This window comes from Ranitomeya imitator, chromosome 7 (genome assembly GCF_032444005.1).
Source record: "Ranitomeya imitator isolate aRanImi1 chromosome 7, aRanImi1.pri, whole genome shotgun sequence".
NCBI lineage: Eukaryota > Metazoa > Chordata > Amphibia > Anura > Dendrobatidae > Ranitomeya > Ranitomeya imitator.
Window position 1 is genome coordinate 57949556 of NC_091288.1, and position 20584 is coordinate 57970139.

Here is a 20584-nt window from a genome sequence, read left to right on the forward strand (position 1 = left end):
CTACTACTTGGAATATGGCGCCATTTTTATTATATTTTTTTATTTTTTTTACACATTTTGGAATTTTTTTCACCACTTAAATAAAAAAGCACCTATACATGTTTGGTATCTGGGAACTCACAATGACTTGGAGAATCATCATTTCAGGTCAATTTTAGCATTTAGCTAACATGGTTATGAAAAAAAAAAAAAACTGCAATTGCGCTTTATTTTTTTTATTTTTTTTTTTTTTTTACAATTTCACACTTGGAATTTTTTTTCCCTTTTTCCAGGACATGATATGTTAAAACCAATGATGTCAATCAAAAGTACAACTTGTCCTGCAAAAAAAAAAAAAACCCCACATGGCCATATTGACCGAAAAATAAAAAAGGTATGGCTCTGGGAAGGAGGGGAGCGAAAAACAAAAATTCAAAAACGGAAACACCCCTTGGTCGTTAAGGGGTTAAATTGAGTATCTCCGCTTGATCTGACAGTAAAACCGGACCTGAAGTTTAATCAAAGTAGCTGGTTAGGTTTCTTTGTGCACCCTCGGTGTGGCCAGGAGGCTGAATACACCGTTCCATACACTGATTTTACATGTCTCTGTCACTTTCATCAGACAGTGCTCACTCCAGGCAGGCCAGCGCTGTCAATCACCAGTGTTGGGGGTGGAGACATGCAAAACCAGTGGGCGGAGTGGTGCATGGAGCCTCCTGACCACACCCAGGGTGCACCGAGCAACCTGATTGGCAGAACGGAGGCAGCGATGAGATCCCTAAGGCTGCAGTTCTTGTAGGGGCTGTATATGCCTTGTTTATACTGAGAGTTTGGGCTGACAGACTACTTGTAACTTAGCGGGGACTTATGGAGAGGGAAATGTATTTTGCCAGAAAACCCCCATCACTGCTGAGGATCTTGGATTCGTTCCTAGTTACACCCTACTATAACTCCTAGTAAAGGAATTCGGTCTGCTCCATCACCGAAGTGCAGCTGCAGGTCATAGCCCTCACCGAACTGTAAGCTGCACATGTTGGGTGTGAGCGCTGCCACTACTGACATGTGTGACTACTATATGTATGCAGAAAGCATGCGGTATTATTATTATTTATTATTAGAGCAGTATGAAGTAAAGTCACTGTGTGCGGCATCCCTGACAATGGAAACTTATCGAAGTCTCTGTTCACGTGTCAACCATTTGTAACGGATCCAGTATTGGAAAAAAGTTGTGTCCTTTACAGACTTCGCTTTGTCTTCCATTGTGCATCCGTTGTTATTACTGTTGAGCCTAACCTGTTTTACTGGAGGTGTCTCTGATCGCATGCACAATGCATAAAAAACTGATCCATAACAATTACACGTGTTGTGATCAATTTCTCATAGAATTCATCAATGTTAAAAAAGAAAAAAACAAAAACAAATGGATCTGATTTCCATTCCTTTTAATGGCCAAAGAGTCGTGCAGACTGTGTTTTTTGATCCAGGTAAATAACGAGTTGGATTACCGTCATATAGAACACCTTTCAGGACATTACAAGTGAATGGATCCCGTACTGAGACCTGGTAAGCGATCTGTTCATCTACATTGTCCTGTAATGTACCAGACCTGATGTAGTGTGTGCATCTGATAAAAGTAGTGTACCCGATGATGATGGCAGGCTCGGCAGACCATCTAATGTGTATGGGGCCTCTCGACTGTCCCCTGACAGATGGTACAGGAAAGATATAAATCTTGGCACCGTGTTAGCCAGTGGATAGAAAAATATTTAGAATTGAGAGTCCTCAGTGGTTGATACCTTTTAATGGCTAACTGAAAAGATGGTAACAAATTGCAAGCTTTCGAGACTACATACGCAGAGGCGTAGCTAGAGCTTTTGCCGCCCGGGGCTGTTCCCGAGTTTGGCGCCCCCCCCCGGCTCAATACACACAAAGGTTACCAAAAATGGTTTTCCTGTTTTGTAGAACTTAAACTGGGCCTAATGGTGTCACCCCCACATGCCAAACCTGTGACTTAATACCACCACACCATGACCAGACCACATAGTGACCGAATAATACTACATACAAGGGACAAATACCACAACACCATTTCCAGACCACATATTACCACCACATAGTGACTGAATACTACAATACTGGTCAGTAATAAAAAAAAAAAACACAATACTATCACCATAAGTGCCAGTATTCACAGGAGATCTGTACTTAGTATGCAGTGTCTGTGTAGAGGTAATACAGAGATCACTGGTGGTATTATACACAGGAACTCTGTATATAATGTATAGGTAATACAGTGATCACTGGTGACATTGTACACAGGACCGCTGTATATAGTATACAGTGTATAGTGTCAGTGTATAGGTAACACTGACTCACCAGTGACGTCTCTAGGTGAAGTCCTTCATCTTTCATCCAGCACAGACCGCCATCATTCCTTCCAGCCAGGACTCGTCTCTGCAGGAAATAACACAGTTATCTCGAGCTCTGCTTGCAGAACACATTACTTAATTTTTCACAACTTCTACATTACACCACATGAAGACAAAAAGGCGATATAGTGTCACTCTGCACAATAACAGTACCGCCCCCCCATTTAAAACAGTATACTCAAAAAATAAAATAAATACATCACTGCAGTAATAATATCCCTTAATTAGCCCCTATGGTAACACTATTCCCCACCCTGGCCCCGTTTATCTCATTCCTGGCTCCAGCCATATGTTCTCGTATCCTGCACTCATGACTATCCATTCTACCCCATATGATCTCCCCATCCTGCCCCACCAGCCTCCATCGTATCCGTCCTGCCCCATGATCCAATCCTGCCCCATGTCTCCAATCATGCCCCAAGTCCTGCCCCCAGTGTGTCCAGCAATCTGCCCCAGTGTGTCCAGCATATTACCCCCATGTTGTCCAGCAATCTGCCCCAGTGTGTCCAGCATATTACTCCCAGTGTGTCCAGCAATCTGCCCCAGTGTCCAGCATTGCCCCAGTGTGTCCAGCAATCTGCCCCAGTGTCCAGCATTGCCCCAGTGTGTCCAGCATATTACCCCCAGTGTGTCCAGCATATTACCCCCAGTGTGTCCAGCATATTACCCCCAGTGTGTCCAGCATATTACCCCCAGTGTGTCCAGCATATTACCCCCAGTGTGTCCAGCAATCTGCCCCAGTGTGTCCAGCAATCTGCCCCAGTGTGTCCAGCATTCTGCCCCATGGTCTCCAGTATTGCCCCATTGTGTCCAGCATTCTGCCCCATGGTCTTCAGTATTGCCCCAGTGTGTCCAGCAATTTGCCCCATGGTCTCCAGTATTGCCCCGGTGTGTCCAGCATTCTGCCCCATGGTCTCCAGTATTGCCTCAGTGTGTCCAGCAATCTGCCCCATGGTCTCCAGTATTGCCCCAGTGTGTCCAGCAATCTGCCCCATGGTCTCCAGTATTGCCCCAGTGTGTCCAGCAATCTGCCCCATGGTCTCCAGTATTGCCCCGGTGTGTCCAGCAATCTGCCCCATGGTCTCCAGTATTGCCCCGGTGTGTCCAGCATTCTGCCCCATGGTCTCCAGTATTGCCCCAGTGTGTCCAGCAATCTGCCCCATGGTCTCCAGTATTGCCCCGGTGTGTCCAGCATTCTGCCCAATGGTCTCCAGCATTGCCCCCAGAGTCAGACATAAAGAAAAAAAAAAGTAAAATCCTCACCTCTCCCGTTCCTAGCGCAGGTCCGGTGCAGTCAGCGTCTCTCCGGCTCTGCGACGCTCAGGACAGAGAGGCTGAGCGGCGCGCACAGTAGTGACGTCATCGCGCCCTCTGCTCTGAGACGTCGCAGAGTCAGAGGACGCTGTAGCTGCCGGCGCCGCAGGAACCAGGAGAGGTGAGTATTAGAGCGGGGGGCGGGGGCCCAGGGGCGGGGGGAGCCTGGTCGTGGCGGCGGACGGCGCCGCCCGAAGATTTAAAGGGGCGTCTTTTTTTTTTTTTTTTTTCTTTCTCCTGCAGCGCCGGCCGCCCCCCGCATTGTGCCGCCCGGGGCGGACCGCCCCCCCCGCACCCCTCTTCCTACGCCACTGTACATACGTCTCTTCATCAGGCAAAGACTAATACAAATTCTGAAGAATCACATATTTATGCACAACAGCTATGTGTACGCCTAGCTTAAAGGGGTTGTCCAGGCTTGAGGTTTGTCTGCAGTCACTCTGTGGGGGCAGACTTGTGAATCCTCACAGTGCGCACACTGCACACTGTCAGGATTCACCAGGAGCAGGCAAAAAAACTCAAGTATGCAGTCACATGCTGACTAGACCTGTTTGGCCTCACTCATTTCCCATGTATTGAGCGAGGCCAGACATGTCTTATCAAAATGTGATCAGAAGTATGCAAATCGTATACTCGCGATAACCTGACCGCCCGCTCCAAGCAATGGCAGATCTTGACAGTGTGCACTGTGAGGATTCACAAGTTTGCAGTGACATAGTGACTGCAGATTTGAAGCCCAAGCCTGGAGAACCCCTCATAGCTGAAGCTATATCCGATCGGCAAACAGATCAGAGCTGGATAGAAGCAGATCGATTTCTCTTGTAATTGGGCACTTACAGTGTGAACACTGCACTAATAAATGGAAGGGTTTTTAATTGTCAGCCGTATTACTGCAAATACAAGTCATTGTCCCCTATGGCGTTACTACTGCGTGATCTTCATTATGCACGGTCTGCACCCAAATCAATGGCTACAACTGTACGGAAGAGCGCTGCTCCTGAGGACACAGCGCAATCTCATTGGCCATGCATGTTACCGCCGCACAATGCCAGTCCTTCATCTGACGGTAGCACTGTGACTCTTCACCCATCACCATTTTCCAGGGTGACGCCATAGTGTCACCAGTAAGCAATGCTGCCTCTGTGCCTGCACTCACATGTCTTATTATTTCCAAGTTTGCTATGTTTAAGTTTATTTTCATCACAATTACATACAGTGCGACTCCAATGTACATGGGACCTATAAGTCTCTTTAGAAGGCCAAAACTGCAAAAACCACTGTGACGCTAAAAGTCTGCTGAGACATCACAATTTCATTTAATCACTAAGGCGGTGTTTACACGATGCATTTTCTGTTGTTTTTATTGATGTATTTTACAGCGTTTAAAAAAATAATGCATTGTGTAATTTTATTACAATTGGAAGGGGATTTGACAAGTTCTGATTATTTTTATGTATAACAATGGAGTTTCCCCGAACCTAGTGAGATGCGGCGCCTACTAGAGGCTGTAAAATGAAGCGCATCACAGAGTAAGACCTCATTCAGACGTCCATTCCTTTTGACAACATTTTTCATCAGTTTGTCAATTTTTTACCATCCGTTTGCTCCATTTTTGTTATATGACAAAAATAAAGGTTTTTCGTGCTTCACCTGTCAAACAGTGAGTAACAATGGCTAGTACAAGCATGGCAACCCAGTGTTGTCTTTTTAAATGTTGATTTACTTTCGGACACATAGACTTGCATTGGCGAGTATTAGCCGTGACGCAGATCAAAATCATATGTCCGTGATTGTGCCCGAAAATACACGGACATAGGAACAGCCCTATAGACTGTAATAGGTGAAAAACATGGATAGAACCTTACATGAAAATTGATAGAGGAGGAGGGGTGTCCAAATCGGCCTTTCAATCCTCACCCAAAATTCTTGTTGATTTTTTTCCCTGTACAGAAATCTTAAGATCACAGCTCACTGAGGCTGTAGACTTGGTGTGAACACGGCCTTAGATCGCAATCTAGGAATGTAGCGGCCACTTTCACTCTCGTAGAAACTAAGCCGCCGCTATGATAATTATTCGAGATGTTTTTATTGTTACGTGAGCATTGTTAATCTTGTAAACCTGCTGCACAGGTATGACAAAGACATGACATAATCGAGAAATGGTCACTAATAGTACTTTGACAGAATTCAGTAATTATGACTGGTCTGAAATTCTGCATCATTATTGGTAGATAATGGATGGGAAACAATAAAATGGACAATTCCATCAAAATTGGATAAACCTGTTAAAAAGGTCTTAAGGCTTTTTTTTACACTGACCAGAAATCGCCTAACAAATGAGCCAATCATCGTCCTCGGCAGCACTTCGTCCTGTGGAAACAGGTGATGATGTGCTGCCGATAACATTGTTTCATGTGAGTAGAATGATCATATAATTGATTGGCTTATATATGCAGACTGTCACTTAAAGGGAACCTTGCTGCTATCGACAGGTTTTTATCTCATGGTTATGGTATGGTAAAATGTAGCATTTACGAAAGTGATGAGTTTTTGGTAGTTGTGGGACCTTAATGAAAGGGTCCTGTATGGGGTGAGGGTTATTAGGGTGGTGGAGTAGGGCATCATTTGGGCCAAGCTAGATTCTCCTAGGAGCCATAACATTTTCGGCACAACCCTGAGTGAGGCCGCTACTGCGGTCTGTGATTGACTTTGTTGACATTTCTTATATGTTAAAATGGGGCCAGGCAGTAGAGACCGGCAGGGATCAGGTAGGCAAAGGAACACGAGTTACGGTGCATCACGAAGGGCAAATATTGCGAGGGTTTTTTTTACCATCTGAGCACTTTGAAAAATAATTTTTATTTGTTGGACAACCCCTTTTAACTTGACAAAAGTTAGACTCTAATCCTAATTCCTGTGGGATGGATTTAGATCGGAGTTATCTTCTTTCAGAACCTGAGAAAACCCATTAGATCTTTATTACCAGTTGAGCGTTTAGGGAAGACCATGGATATCCAGCCTTGGATCTGGCGTGCTTTTGTGTATTAATGTGACTGGTTAAGTTGAATCTAGAGACATATGGAAGACCGGCCCGCCAGTTGATTGGACCTATTGACTTTTAACAGTGGGCTTTTGTTTCACTCTGAACCTTTGGGCACCACATGGGGGAGGCCGCTTGTCCTGTCCACAGCGCTGGTTCTTTGTGCGTCCGGCTGGTTGAATGTCCGTTCAGATGGATATGCATTCTGGCCTTTCACATGAATGACAGAGAGATTTTGTCTGCTGCCTGTTCCAATGAATGGGGGTCGCTGTGGATGAATAGATGGCTGGAGCTCCAGCCATTGTGCTGCAGGGCTTAGGCATGTTTCTGGGAGAAGTCACTGATGTGGCTTTGCAGTCTATGAATCTTCTGTAGGCTGCTTGTATAATGATCCTCTTGGCCATTGCCACTCTGCACAATAGAAGTCTACCTTGTAGCGGTCTTAACCCCTTCTCTCCCATGGATTCATTACTCTACCTGCCATGAAGATGCATCTCAGTATATCTTCTCTTAGACTCCCAGGAGATGTTCTGCCGTTCGTCCATCCTTTATCTAGGGGAGCAGCTGGTTTTCTGCTGTCTCTATGTTCTTATGGGACAGTTAGCGCGGAGGATCTAGGGTAATGCAAGTGATGGGTTAATCTGTCTCCATGGGGTGGAGAGATGCTCCCTCACTGGTCTATACAAAGAGGAACAAAGGGATGTGATCAGTGCAATGGGGACAGTGTTGAGCGAGCAGTTTTGCTGATCATTCTGAATTTGGACCCTTCTCCGATAGTTGATCCTGTAGCCGTAGGCGGCCACGGCAGTTCTGGAGCCTTGGTTCCTGGCCACGTTCTAGTCTATAGGCACAGAAGCCACTGACAGATGCTCCTGTTAGGTGTGAAGCGCTGAAGGTGAGTACAGCAGATGGATAATCTGATTTCCATGACTTCCAGTCGCACAAGCTGGAGCAGGCCTCCTTAAGTCCCGGGCGTTTATCCTCCTAACTGGTGGATGCAATTGTCACTTAATCTTCTTGACATTGAAACAAAAAAAAAAAAAAAAAAAAACGCCGTGATTCACATGGTTTAAAGAATAACCCTCTACCAGATAATGTGTTAAATGGCTTGTGCCCCATTACTGTAATTGACCAAATTGGAGAATAGAAATTAATTAGATGTAATGCTTTAGAATAATGTGATGGGCTTTGTATCATAGGGCTTAATTATATGGAGGCGGATTGTGTCTGCATATGGCTTCCTGTTAGAAGTATCCGGCTTTTCCATTCTTTGTTGTCAGTCGTTGGATGTTTGTGTACTGAAATACATGGACCAAGGGCTCAACATGGCCTGTATATCCAGCGTATGAGCAGTCCGAAAATCTATACCGTATACATCCCCAATAGCAAGGCTGGTCTTCTCCAAACACATCCGATCTGCATGGTACGATTTATACAAGCGGGAAGCCACGGATTTATTACAGTGAGTGTTGTATGGCTAATGGTTAATGGAATGCCATATAATATTTAGCAACAATTTATTGTGGAATATAGCTGATTTATACACTTTCTGCAGTAATTACTTTAGTGCATCCACGGTTTTAATGTTTTTTTTTAATGGTGTTATTTAAGTTTGAACTCATCCATATATCATCCTGTTCTGTGTTTGTTTATTATGTCTGTATGCGTAAGATGTGTATATAAAGTATATGTATTATATATATACTGTATATTTAATATATATAATAATTACTGATTATCTCTTTGGCACCTGAGTTGAGTTGAGTTGAGTTGGTTCCAATAGGGACTTTTATGTTTGTGTCGTATTCTTGTTTAATTTTCATCTGTTTTTAAGTCATCTTTACTTTGTCTGATCTATAATTTATTTATTTATTTTACTATGTGGGCGTGGTGGTTTTCCTAATCCAAACATTTTTAGCCTAATTCAACCTTTGCAACTTTTTCAGAATTCTATAAATTATTTTCACACAATTGTACTCCAGTACTCTACAAAATCTGTTTAAGATAAAAGCCAAAGCCCCAAAAAATTATTTGATTTTAGTCCAAATTCATCAAAACACAGATGCCAGAATTTGGTACAAAAATTGTCACCAAATGCCACAAGACAATAAAGAAAAGTTGCTTCAAAGGAACCTCAGGATCTGAATAATATTTGTATAAGTGCAATGTTTTAGCAGAATTTTCCTTCAGTGTTACCAATGAATGCCGTCCCCTTCGCTCCCATCAGCTGATAATGCGACCCCTCCTATCTGTGTGCTATCACAGTGAACCGGACTGGAATTGTGCAAGCTGGAACATACAAAAGATTCTGCTCACAAAGATCAAATACATTTAGAAGAATTAAAAGGCCTTCAAGTTCCAAATGTCGCACAGTTGTGACCTGGATTTGACAGATGCTTTTAAATCTTATTTTTGCCCTAGACTGACAGCTACAGACTATTCTGAACATTAGCCGGCACAAAAGAATCATCTACATTTTATAGTATGTATTTTTAGAAGATATTGCCACATAACCAGATACCCTAAATTGGGGTTTTTATGAGAACTGGTGACATCTGACGATGGGGTATCTGTATGGATGAGAATGTGCCATCTCCCCAGACATAGCACCAGATATAAACTGCTACTGTCTTACCTATCAAGAGAATAGGGTGAGACTGTCCCTCTTTTTTTCGCACCATTCAGAAACCATTGAAAGGCATCATTGCATTCTACCCAGCATTGGATGTCTATATGGAGAATGTATATTGTTTATGTTTTTTGGTTTGCTGAAAGATATTTGGTGTGAAATTGTATAGTTGTCTTCAACTGTCAAGGGAATTTTGTAACAAGACCTTCATCAGATTGAGGTCTGTGGTATTGTGGTTTAATTGGCATTCCTTTTTGAATGTGATATATTGTGAGTCCTATATGTATTTTTATTACTACTTATGGTACACTATTTTAAATGAACATATTAAAAGTTAATTATTAACTAATTAATCACACCCTGCTTTTTCGCACAATATTTTTTGATTGGTGGTCACAGCTTTCCAAAGCTTCCTCCACTCATATTTCGTAAAGTACAAACCATGTTCAGGGAATTAATATGGCGTAAAGAGCAAGCTCGAATAAAACTACAAACTCTCCAACGTGGTAAGGATGAGGGTGGCCTGGCCATTCCTGATCCCAATTACAACACCCCCATGGATGGGGAAGTAGAGAGGACATGGACATGTTGGGTGCTCTTATTTTACAGAATATGAAATAGGTTTCACCCCTGTTTCTTCAGGAGGCTGGGGTTTCTCCCGGGGAATCCCACATTGGCATTTACAAAGTCTGTCCTTAAGATTTCAACAGCTCCAAGAGGAATTACATTTATTGCGTAACGCTTTTTACCAATGCCTACGCAAATTTGAAAAGATATGGAGTCCTTGGTTGGATCCTCCAGGCTGCCACAAATCTTCTAATTAAAGATAGAATATTTACGATGCTATCCCTTAATTTTATACTCGGTTATTCTAGAACTGCTCTGAAAATGAAAATGGTCCTCGGTCTGAAATGTTGGGGTTTGGCGTGGGTTTGGGAATTGAAGTTGTTACTTTGTTTTATTTTATTTATTTATTTATTTTGCCAAAGGTAAAAGAAGAAAGTGGACCCCAAAAGTTGTTGTCCAATTTGTCCTGAGTACGCTGATACCCCATGTGTGGAGGTAAACCACTGTTTGGGCGCACGTCGGGGCTCGGAAGGGAAGTAGTGACGTTTTAGAATGCAGACTTTGATGGAATGGTCTGCGGGCGTTATGTCACGTTTGGAGAGCCCCTGATGTGCCTAAACAGTAGAAACCCCCCACAAGTGACCCCATTTTGGAAATTAGACCCCCCCCAAGAAACTTATCTAGATGTATGGTGATGAGAACTTTGAATCCCAAAAACCATGTTTGATAAATCTCCCCCTTTCTAACCTTATTACACATACTGTCCACCTACTTTTGGACCACCCTGTATATGTCCTATTGTTGCTTAGGCACATTTGCGTTTTAAGCTGTCCGTCGTGGTGCAGCAAAATGACGTATCGATGGACGTCACGAAAATAGGGAAAAACATGTGCGACGGATCCAGTGTAATGACAGATACGTAAGGCTACTTTCACACTAGCGTTAACTGCAGTCCGTCACAATGCGTCGTTTTGCAGAAAAAACGCATCCTGCAAAAGTGCTTGCAGGATGCGTCTTTTCCCCATAGACTTGTATTGACGACGCATTGCGACGGATTGCCACACATCGCATCCGTCGTGCGACGGATGCGTCGTGCTTTGGCAGACTGTCGGGAGCAAAAAACGCTACATGTAACGTTTTTTGCTCCTGACGGACCGCTTTTTCCGACCGCGCATGTGCGGCCAGAACTCCGCCCCCACCTCCCCGCCGCTCACAATGGGGCAGCGGATGCGCCGGAGAAATGCATCCGCTGCCTCCGTTGTGCAGTGCGTTAAACGCTAGCGTCTGAATCTCTTCCCGACGCATTGCGACGGGGAGGTTCCGACGCTAGTGTGAAAGTAGCCTTAGTAAGAGAGAGACTTTTTTTTCCGGATTTGAAAATCCTTTCCGGGCATGCTCAGAGGGGAAAAACTGGATCCGTCGCTGGATTCCAGTGTGTGACGGTCAGCGGCGGATCCTGCGTCCATAGGCTTCCATTATAGCTGACGACGGACAGCATTTTCTATGGGAAAATGCAGGATCCTGCAAATTTTTTTGCAGGATCCTGCATTCTCAAAAAGCGACGGATTGTGACGGATTCAAAAAAACGCAAGTGTGAAAGTAACCTTTAATGCTGAGCTATGGCACAGAAATTAAAATTGAAGGCGTTTTCTGGGCTGCCCTAAATTCAACCTACTGCTGCTTAGTTACGCCATTTTTGTTTAATAGTGGTATACCATGCTAGTAATTGTCTTAAGGTGTACTGCGTCTGTTTGTCTGTCTGTCGCGGAAATCGACAGGCTTAGTCGGGCTGCGAATTGGCCCCTCCCTACTCTCATCAAGTCATTGCCCCTCCCTACTCTCCTCGAGTCAGCGCCAGTGTGTCGCCCCATCCCGGTCCAACTTTTTACTATTGATGCTACCTATGCAGCATCACTAGTAAAAAGATATAATGTTAAAAATAATTAAAAAAAATAAATAAAAAATTGCGCTATTCTCACCTTCCGCCATCCACCGATGTGCGAGATGCTGCTGCCAGCTTCTGTTCCCAGTGATGCATTGCGAAATTAGTCAGATGACTTAGCGGTCTTGTAGGACAGCTTCGGTGGACACCGAAGCGTGAGTATATAACTATTTTTTATTTAAATTTTTTTTTAACAGGGATATGGTGCCCACACTGCTATACTACGTGGGCTGGTTTATATACTGCGTGGGCTGTGCGATATACTATGTGGGCTGTGCTATATATTACGTGGGCTGTGTTATATACTGCCTGGCTGCTATATACTACGTGGGCAGTGTTATATACTACGTGGGCTGTGTTATATACTACGTGGGCTGTGCTATAACGTGGGCTATGTTATATATTGCGTTGGCTGTGCTATATATTACGTGGGCAGTGTTATATACTACGTGAGCAGTGTTATATACTACGTGGGCTGTGTTATATACTACGTGGGCTGTGTTATTTACTGCGTGGGCTGTGTTATACTGTATAATACGTGGGTTGTGTTATGTAATACGTGGGCTGTGTTATGTAATACGTGGGCTGTGTTATGTAATACGTGGGCTGTGTTATAATAATAATAATAATAATCTTTATTTTTATATAGCGCTAACATATTCCGCAGCGCTTTACAGTTTGCACACATTATCATCGCTGTCCCAGATGGGGCTCACAATCTAAATTCCCTATCAGTATGTCTTTGGAATGTGGGAGGAAACCGGAGTGCCCGGAGGAAACCCACGCAAACACGGAGAGAACATACAAACTCTTTGCAGATGTTGTCCAAGATGGGATTAGAACCAAGGACCCCAGCGCTGCAAGGCTGCTGTGCTAACCACTGCGCCACCGTGCTGCCCATGTGTTATGTAATACGTGGGCTGTGTTATGTAATACGTGGGCTGTGTTATGTAATACGTGGGCTGTGTTATGTAATACGTGGGCTGTGTTATGTAATACGTGGGCTGTTATATACTACGTGGCTGTGCTATATACTACGTGGCTGTCTGTTATATACTACGTGGCTGTCTGTGCTACATACTACGTGGCTGTGCTATATACTGCGTGGCTGTGTTATATACTACGTGGCTGTGCTATATACTACGTGGCTGTGCTAAGCGCGACGTACATACATACCTACCTACATGCATATTCTAGAATACCCGATGCGTTAGAATCTGGTCACCATCTAGTGCTAGTAATATTGACCTGTAGAGCTTGGTGTATCATGATTGCACCACTTCCACAGCGTTTTGCCCCATATACTGTATTTGGCCGTGATCTCAATCCCCCAAGTATCTAAAACTTTTTTTTTATATAACTGTATTCTTTCTCTCTTTCCTTGAGATTTCATAAACTAGCTCTGATGCAGCAATGATGAGGCTCTCCTGTCCTATTCACTATAGTAGGACAGGTGTGTGACACCGCCATGAGCCGGCAGATATCTGTATGTGTGATGTTACCAGCTCTACTCACTATCTGCTGCAGAGCTGAGCAGGGCCAGATTACACCTCTAAATAGTCAGCAAGTAGCTGAAAACATTAGGGTCATTCATGTTACATCATAAGAGCCGCGACTAATGAGTAATTATCTCTTTGATTGGCTCTCGTTTGCCAACCATTATTTTTCTCCATCCACACCCTGATACACACAGACGCTCGGCTCATGTTGGCCTGCATGTGTTCTCGATAACCAGTGACTTATCACCATGAAAAAATAAAAGGAGCGGGAAAGTTCAAATTCAACATGTGCTGTCAGAGAGTCGAGACACCGCATCAACTCATTGATGTTCTTCCGATTCCTCTGAAATCAGCAGATTTGGCGACATTATTCTAGTTGGAACACAGCCCTAGATTATATAGACTGGGTATGGGTTGAAGGAACACTTATCTGGTCTAAAGGCAAAGGTATGGGGACTCCTGACCGGAGAAGGATCCGGCATGTTGGATTTTCGACAGCCGACACGTATGTTCTCCCTCGAGATAAGCTCTCTCCAAAGAAAACCCCAGAGCGCTCGGCTGAGCATTTCTTGGGGGAGTCAGGAACGATCGCTGTTGTCCTAATGATCGTACAGCTGACAGTATTGTGTACAGTATGTTGGCCCTACCCCTTACAGAGGACCTCTCGCTAGATTTTTTATTTTATTTAAACCGAAGACCTCGGACCTCGTCCAATTGGAGCTGCTCTACTGATTCTGCAACAGATTTTCTTTTCTTTTCTTTGCTCCTCCGTTCCAAAGTTATGCCCCCAGCATTGAAAATGCAAATTTTCCCTTCAAATAACGGAGGGAAACGTTTAATCTATATCAACTTTGGGCATCAAAGAAAAATGAAAAGTTCCTGGATCAGTGGAGCAGCACCAATTGGAGGAGGTACTCGGTTCAAATTACGCAAAAAAATAAAAATCCAGTGACCGGTCTTCTGTATAAGGGTATGTGCACACGTGAGGATTTCTTGCAGAAATTTTCCTGACAAAAACCGGACATTTCTGCCAGAAATCCGCATGCTTTTTTACCGCGATTTGACGCATTTTTTGTGCGTTTTTTGTGCGTTTTTTCCCAAATGCATAGAATTGCGAGGAAAAACGCAGAAAATCCGCAAAAATAATGAACATGCTCATTTTTTTTACCGCGATGCGTTTTTTTCGCGGAAAAAAAACGCATCCATGTGCACATAACATGCAGAATGCATTCTAAATGATAGAATGCATAATGTATGTGTTTTAGATGAGTTTTTATATCGTTTTTACCGCGAAAAAAACGCGAAAAAACCTGAACGTGTGCACATAGCCTAAGTGTGCAGTCAGCCTCTTGTCTGGTATAATGAGGTTTGCATGTCAGACGGTTCTGGTCCTTTCTCATTGTGCTGTGATATAGAACTTGTGGAACATGGGGCGCTCAGTGGGATTTTTGGTGCTCAGTTGGGATTTTTGGTGCTCAGTGGGTTCTGTGGCGCTCAGTGGGTTCTGTGGCGCTCAGTGGGTTCTGTGGCGCTCAGTGGGTTCTGTGGCGCTCAGTGGGTTCTGTGGCGCTCAGTGGGATCTGTGCCGCTCAGTGGGTTCTGTGGCGCTCAGTGGGTTCTGTGGCGCTCAGTGGGTTCTGTGGCGCTCAGTGGGTTCTGTGGTGCTCAGTAGGTTCTCTGGTGCTCAGTGGGTTCTGTGGCGCTCAGTGGGATCTGTGGCGCTCAGTGGGTTCTGTGGCGCTCAGTGGGATCTGTGGCGCTCAGTGGGTTCTGTGGCGCTCAGTGGGTTCTGTGGCGCTCAGTGGGATCTGTGCCGCTCAGTGGGATCTTTGGCTTTCAGTGGGTTCTGTGGCGCTCAGTGGGTTCTGTGGCGCTCAGTGGGTTCTGTGGTGCTCAGTAGGTTCTCTGGTGCTCAGTGGGTTCTGTGGCGCTCAGTGGGATCTGTGGCGCTCAGTGGGTTCTGTGGCTCTCAGTGGTTTCTGTGGCTCTCAGTGGGTTCTGTGGCTCTCAGTGGGTTCTGTGGCGTTCGGTGGGATCTTTGGCGCTCAGTGGGATCTGTGCCACTCAGTGCACCAGGCTGGAATATAGAACTTATGGTTTAATCCTTTTTGTTGGAGCATTTCATTTTGGCACATTGCAGACTGGCTGACGGGCTGATTTGCTGAAAGGTTTGTTATATACCGGCCATGCTTTGGCCGAGTTCTTGCAGGGCCGTTCTGCTGGTGCTTCATTTTCACTGGACGTTGTTTAGGGACAGCTGCTTATCTTGTGTTTGAGGCCCGGTGGTGGATCCTATTATAGGGCTTAGTGTGGGCTTATGTTGCCTGTTCGCCCCTATGCAGGGTCTCGGCAGATAAGCCGTCTTGTAATAAAGAGATTTTCAATGCATTAAATTTGCCTCCCGCGGGGACGGTCTGTGACTTTTCTTGTATTTACAGTTGCCGTCTCACTGGCTGATATGAACTCATAGCGCAGCATATTGGGGGGATTTTCTTCCCCCGTCCACGATAATCAAGGCTCACAACAACCTCTCCTCATCCCACGCTCATGCACTATCGATTTTTGCTTGTTCTGTTATCTGAGAACTGGATGATTGACTTATTCAATAAAGCGGTATTAATACTTTATTATTTTTTTATATAGTCCTAATAGAATCTAAACTAATATTAGTTATATAGACGTGTTTTGTTTTGTTTTTTTCTGAGAATTTATTACTTTCAAAATACATGTAGCAAATGTAATAAAGTATAGATTGTATTTTCTCAATATAAATGATGTGTAAAATTGCAAAGTTCTTAAAAATTACTTAATTTTGAAATATACTTTAAAAATCCTCTGTTGAGCTGTTCTCTGGTCTCCTCTGCTGTCTATCAGTGGTGGCCGGTTTCCTAGGCAAGAAAGGCAGTGCTTACAAAAGTTATTGCGAAAGTATTATTTTTGAGGCTGGGCAGATTGATGGATCCAGCCACCATCAGTGTCCCTGCGATTCTCTATTGCTCCAGAGGTAAAGCTGCCAGCACTTTCGGAGGGCGCACACTTCAGGCCATCATCACTTTTACGCCACTGATCTGAACTGTCAATCATTAGGAGTAGGCGACTACTGCGCCCTGGCAAGCAGGACGCTGGGAAGCAAGAGAGCGGTTTCGTTACTGAAGATCAAATATATCAAATACGAGACAACCCTTAAAGGGGTTTCCAGACTTGGGACAAAGGTTTGCAGTTACTGTATGTGACTGCAGAGAGCTGTGACTATTTCTCAGCACTGTCGGTGCAAGCAGTTTTGGATTTGCATGCTTGCGGTCACATGCCAACTAGTATAATCCTGCTTCTCCCAATTTCCCTCTATTTAGAGAAGCCGCAGCACATCTAGTTGGCATGTGACCACAAATATTCAAATCCGATACATGCAGTCCCGCATGTGACTGTGTGCACACCACCACTATTGTCCCGTTACATAGGTAATGCAGACTCTAGTCCCAAGCCTAGGCAGCCCCTTTAAAAACAATGTGTTTACCTTTCACTGTACTATATGCCCATAGTAATGGTTTAGAGGGGTGATCTTGGTGACAAATTCTCTTTAAAGAGAATCTGTCATCAGGTTTTTGCTACCCCATCGGAGAGCAGCATAATGTAGGGGCCGAGACCCTGATTCCAGCAATTGTTCACTTACTTTACTGAGTGCTGTCGTTTTGATTAAAAACTGTCTTTCTGCTGCAGATCTAGCAGTTCTTTGAATGCTGAGCGCTGTATAACCCCGCCCACACCACTGATTCACAGCTTTCTATGTAATTTGTGCATAAGCTGCCAATCAGAGGCAGGGGCGGGGTCGGACTACATGGCAGCAGGTTTACTAGTCCTTTAGTGATTTATTCTCAGGCTGATAAAATACTGATTTTATGAAGCATTCAATAAGTAGTTTAGCAAGTGATACATCGCTGGAATCAGGGTTCAAGTTAAATAATTGTATTCATGAAGTGGCTGTAATGAAGTTTCTATTTTATCCCCAGTTCCCAAGTAACAATACCCCTTGTCGTCATGTGAGTTGTACTTTTTGACATCACCCCTTCTCTTGTGTCTTCCAGGAGACATAACCCAGAAAGGTTATGAGAAGAAGAGGGCTAAACTTCTGGCTCGCTACATTCCTCTCATCCAAGGTAACTTCCTAATCAGCATCAATAGTGAGAGCCGGGTGTGAGTGCAAATCAGTATTTGGTGAGGACGAACTTAAAAAAAAACTCCCATTACGTGTCCTGGTCTCCGCTGCATGCAGTCCACCATCACTACAGACGGACCCCAAAATACACGTGACTAAGGCTTTGCCCCCAACGTACAGAGCTTGGTTTTAACAGTAAACTTCCTCCATGAGAAATCCACAGAAGAGCAAACTCTGGACAGACACTGAAATAGTAAAAGCCATCTGGCCAAATCTTTGCAAACTACATACATTAAAGAGGATTTGTCATATTATCTAACTATTTGCCAACACAAGTCCCGCCATATCTTTATATGTTTAGTTAGCCAGTCTGTTACTCCATTACCAAAAAAATCATGGTTTAAATCTATATGCAAATGTGGCTGAAGTGCTATGGATGCGCGAAAGCACTTCAAAAGCCTCCATTCTCCGCCCAGCACTGCTTGACTGACAGCTCCTTTGGTTGAAGTTATACAGCACAAGAGCTGACAAGTATCAGCATAATCAACATGGCAGATCTGCTCCAAAATGAAAAAAAAATCACCTTTTTGGGAAAGGGGTTAATGGTATTTGTCCTAAGGGACCCTATCTCCCCCATAGTCTCCGTGGCCTGGGTGCGACTACTGCTGTTGTACAAACGATCGTTATGAGGACTATTGAAAAGTATCAAAATAGTGAATCTAATGAAAAAGACGATCCAGCATCCATGATTAGTTTCCCTGATCTCTGCTCGTGTTCATTTGATAAGGGTTTGCCTATCCCAGTGCCTCCCTGCCGGTGACGTCGGCCTTGGCCGGTGTTCTCCTCCCTTCCGATCGCTGAGCGGATAGATTACACCGAGTCTTGGACCTGTCTACAGTCTCCTGCTCCGTTTTGTTTTCCCGGCTGTTCTGGTTGTTTAGTTGCTGACAGAATGGTTTCTCTTAATCTCTATGAGTAGATTAGAGCCAAATTGTGCAGACCCCCGTCTCTGCAGCTCTGTGATCCCCGCCAGATGACATAAGTGTGGAACAAATGAGTCAGTAGTTAGGGGTCAGCAGGGAAATCCAGATGATGCGGCAGAATCCGAAACATGAGCCCTAAATACGGGGTCACAGGCCTCGGGAATAATGCAGGGTTTAGCTGCTAAAATCCAGGTACATTTTCAGCACTACAAGGATCATCGCGTTTTTTTGGCCTGTGTGCCTACCTTTTGGGAGATGAGGCTGTGTTCACACTTCCGTCCCGACATTCTGTTTGTTTGTTCCCCGAACAAACGGAATTATTGTCCAAAATGGATACGTTCGTAACGAATGCAAATGAAAGCAGAGGAAGCAGAATACCGTAATTATTATGGGGTCCTTCTGGGTTCCATTACGTGTCAATTTTTAGAAGTTACGTAGGTTGAAAAAAGACCCCAGTCCATCAAGTTCTACCTTTATACATTTCGTCACTAAATTACCTATAACCCACAATGTTATTTGCACTGAGGAAATCATCCAGCCTTATTTTAAAAGCTGTTATTATTATAGCGTCGGCCATTATTGCTCGAACTGTAAAGAACCCTTTCCTATATAGCAGCCGGAATGGCCTTTCTTCCACCCATAAGTGCATCATGCAGAACTAAACACTGATTATTTTGGGGGTCTCTCTGGTTTCCATTACTTGTTTTTAGAATTAGTAACAAGAATGGACACTTAATGGAACCCAGATGGACCCCATAATATTTAATGTGGTCCCTCTTCTTCCGTTATGCAACAGATCCATTTTGAACATTAATTCAGTTTATACGTTCCTAAAAACGGAATAGACAAACAGAAAATCCAAACTAATTCTGACCATAGCTTGATGCTAATTGTTAGCTATTAATAAATTTCCTTTTTTTTTTTTTTTATTTCTACCCCTGCTAGGTGTAGACCCTTCATTACAAACAGACAGCAAACTCCTGGGCACAACACAAGTTACAACCACCACAAACAAGCAGCAGAGGTCCCGTTCTACCAGCTCACGGGATGAGCGATTTCGATCTGGTTAGTGCTGCTGCACGATCGACGTGGCCCTGTGCATGCTGATCAGCGTGTATGCCAGTTTTGGACAGCATTTTTCTCCTCTAAGAAACAAACATAGGGGTATACACAGGTTATGTAAGCTATTCTACGCTTGTGCCTTTTCATAAAAAAAAAAATCTGGACCCACAAGTCTTTTCTGCGGCCAATGTGAATTGTTCCTGCCAGAGACTGGGACACAGAAATGTCCCATTCTACTTCTTGTGTACAGTTAATCATTTGAAACATACGTCATGCGCAGTAGCACTATGATTTGGGGATAAAATAATACAATTTCAACACAAAATATACATATAAAGCTGCAAAATTTATGAAGAATGGCTTGTCAAACTTTTTCTATTGGAATCTCACTAGCCACAACATGATACCATGCCCATGCAAAGACATAGATAAAATGAATATATAACATGTATAAATTCATCTATACTGTGCTTTTCCATTTTTTTATTTTTATATCTTATATCTCCACAATCCTATCCCAATATGTAGTAGGTGTAAGAGTTATAATTAGTGATGAGTGAATACACTCGTTACTCGAGATTTCCAGAGCACGCTCGGGGGTCCTCCGAGTATTTTTTAGTGCTCGGAGATTTAGTTTTTCTTGCCGCAGCTGAATGATTTACATCTGTTAGCCAGCATAAGTACATGTGGGGGTTGCCTGGTTGCTAGGAAATCCCCACATGTACATATACTTATGCTGGCTAACAGATGTAAATCATTAAGCTGCGGCAAGAAAAACTAAATCTCCGAGCACTAAAAAATACTCGGAGGACCCCCGAGCGTGCTCAAGAAATCTCGAGTAATTGAGTATATTCGCTCATCACTAGTAATAATATTAGCAGACACCTCCAATTAGATATGTAGTATTGTTCATCTGATTAGCTATGTCGATAACCCCACGTGCAGGGCATTGCAGTAGCTTAGATATCCATAGTTACGACCACTCAT

At 43.8% G+C, this 20584-nt stretch overlaps 1 protein-coding gene across 9 annotated transcripts in view; it reads left to right on the forward strand.

Moving 5' to 3' along the window:
• DIP2A (disco interacting protein 2 homolog A) overlaps positions 1–20584 on the forward strand; it is a 99214-nt gene that overhangs the window by 31002 nt on the left and 47628 nt on the right. For 4 of the 9 annotated variants that reach the window (XM_069733275.1, XM_069733276.1, XM_069733280.1 and 1 more), the window contains exons 2-3: positions 17482–17553; positions 19481–19600. In XM_069733275.1, the coding sequence (XP_069589376.1) occupies positions 17482–17553; positions 19481–19600 (192 nt within the window). Of the gene's footprint in view, positions 1–7437; positions 7658–17481; positions 17554–19480; positions 19601–20584 lie in introns of those variants that run through there. The other 5 variants (XM_069733277.1, XM_069733282.1, XM_069733278.1 and 2 more) reach the window with 2 other exon arrangements.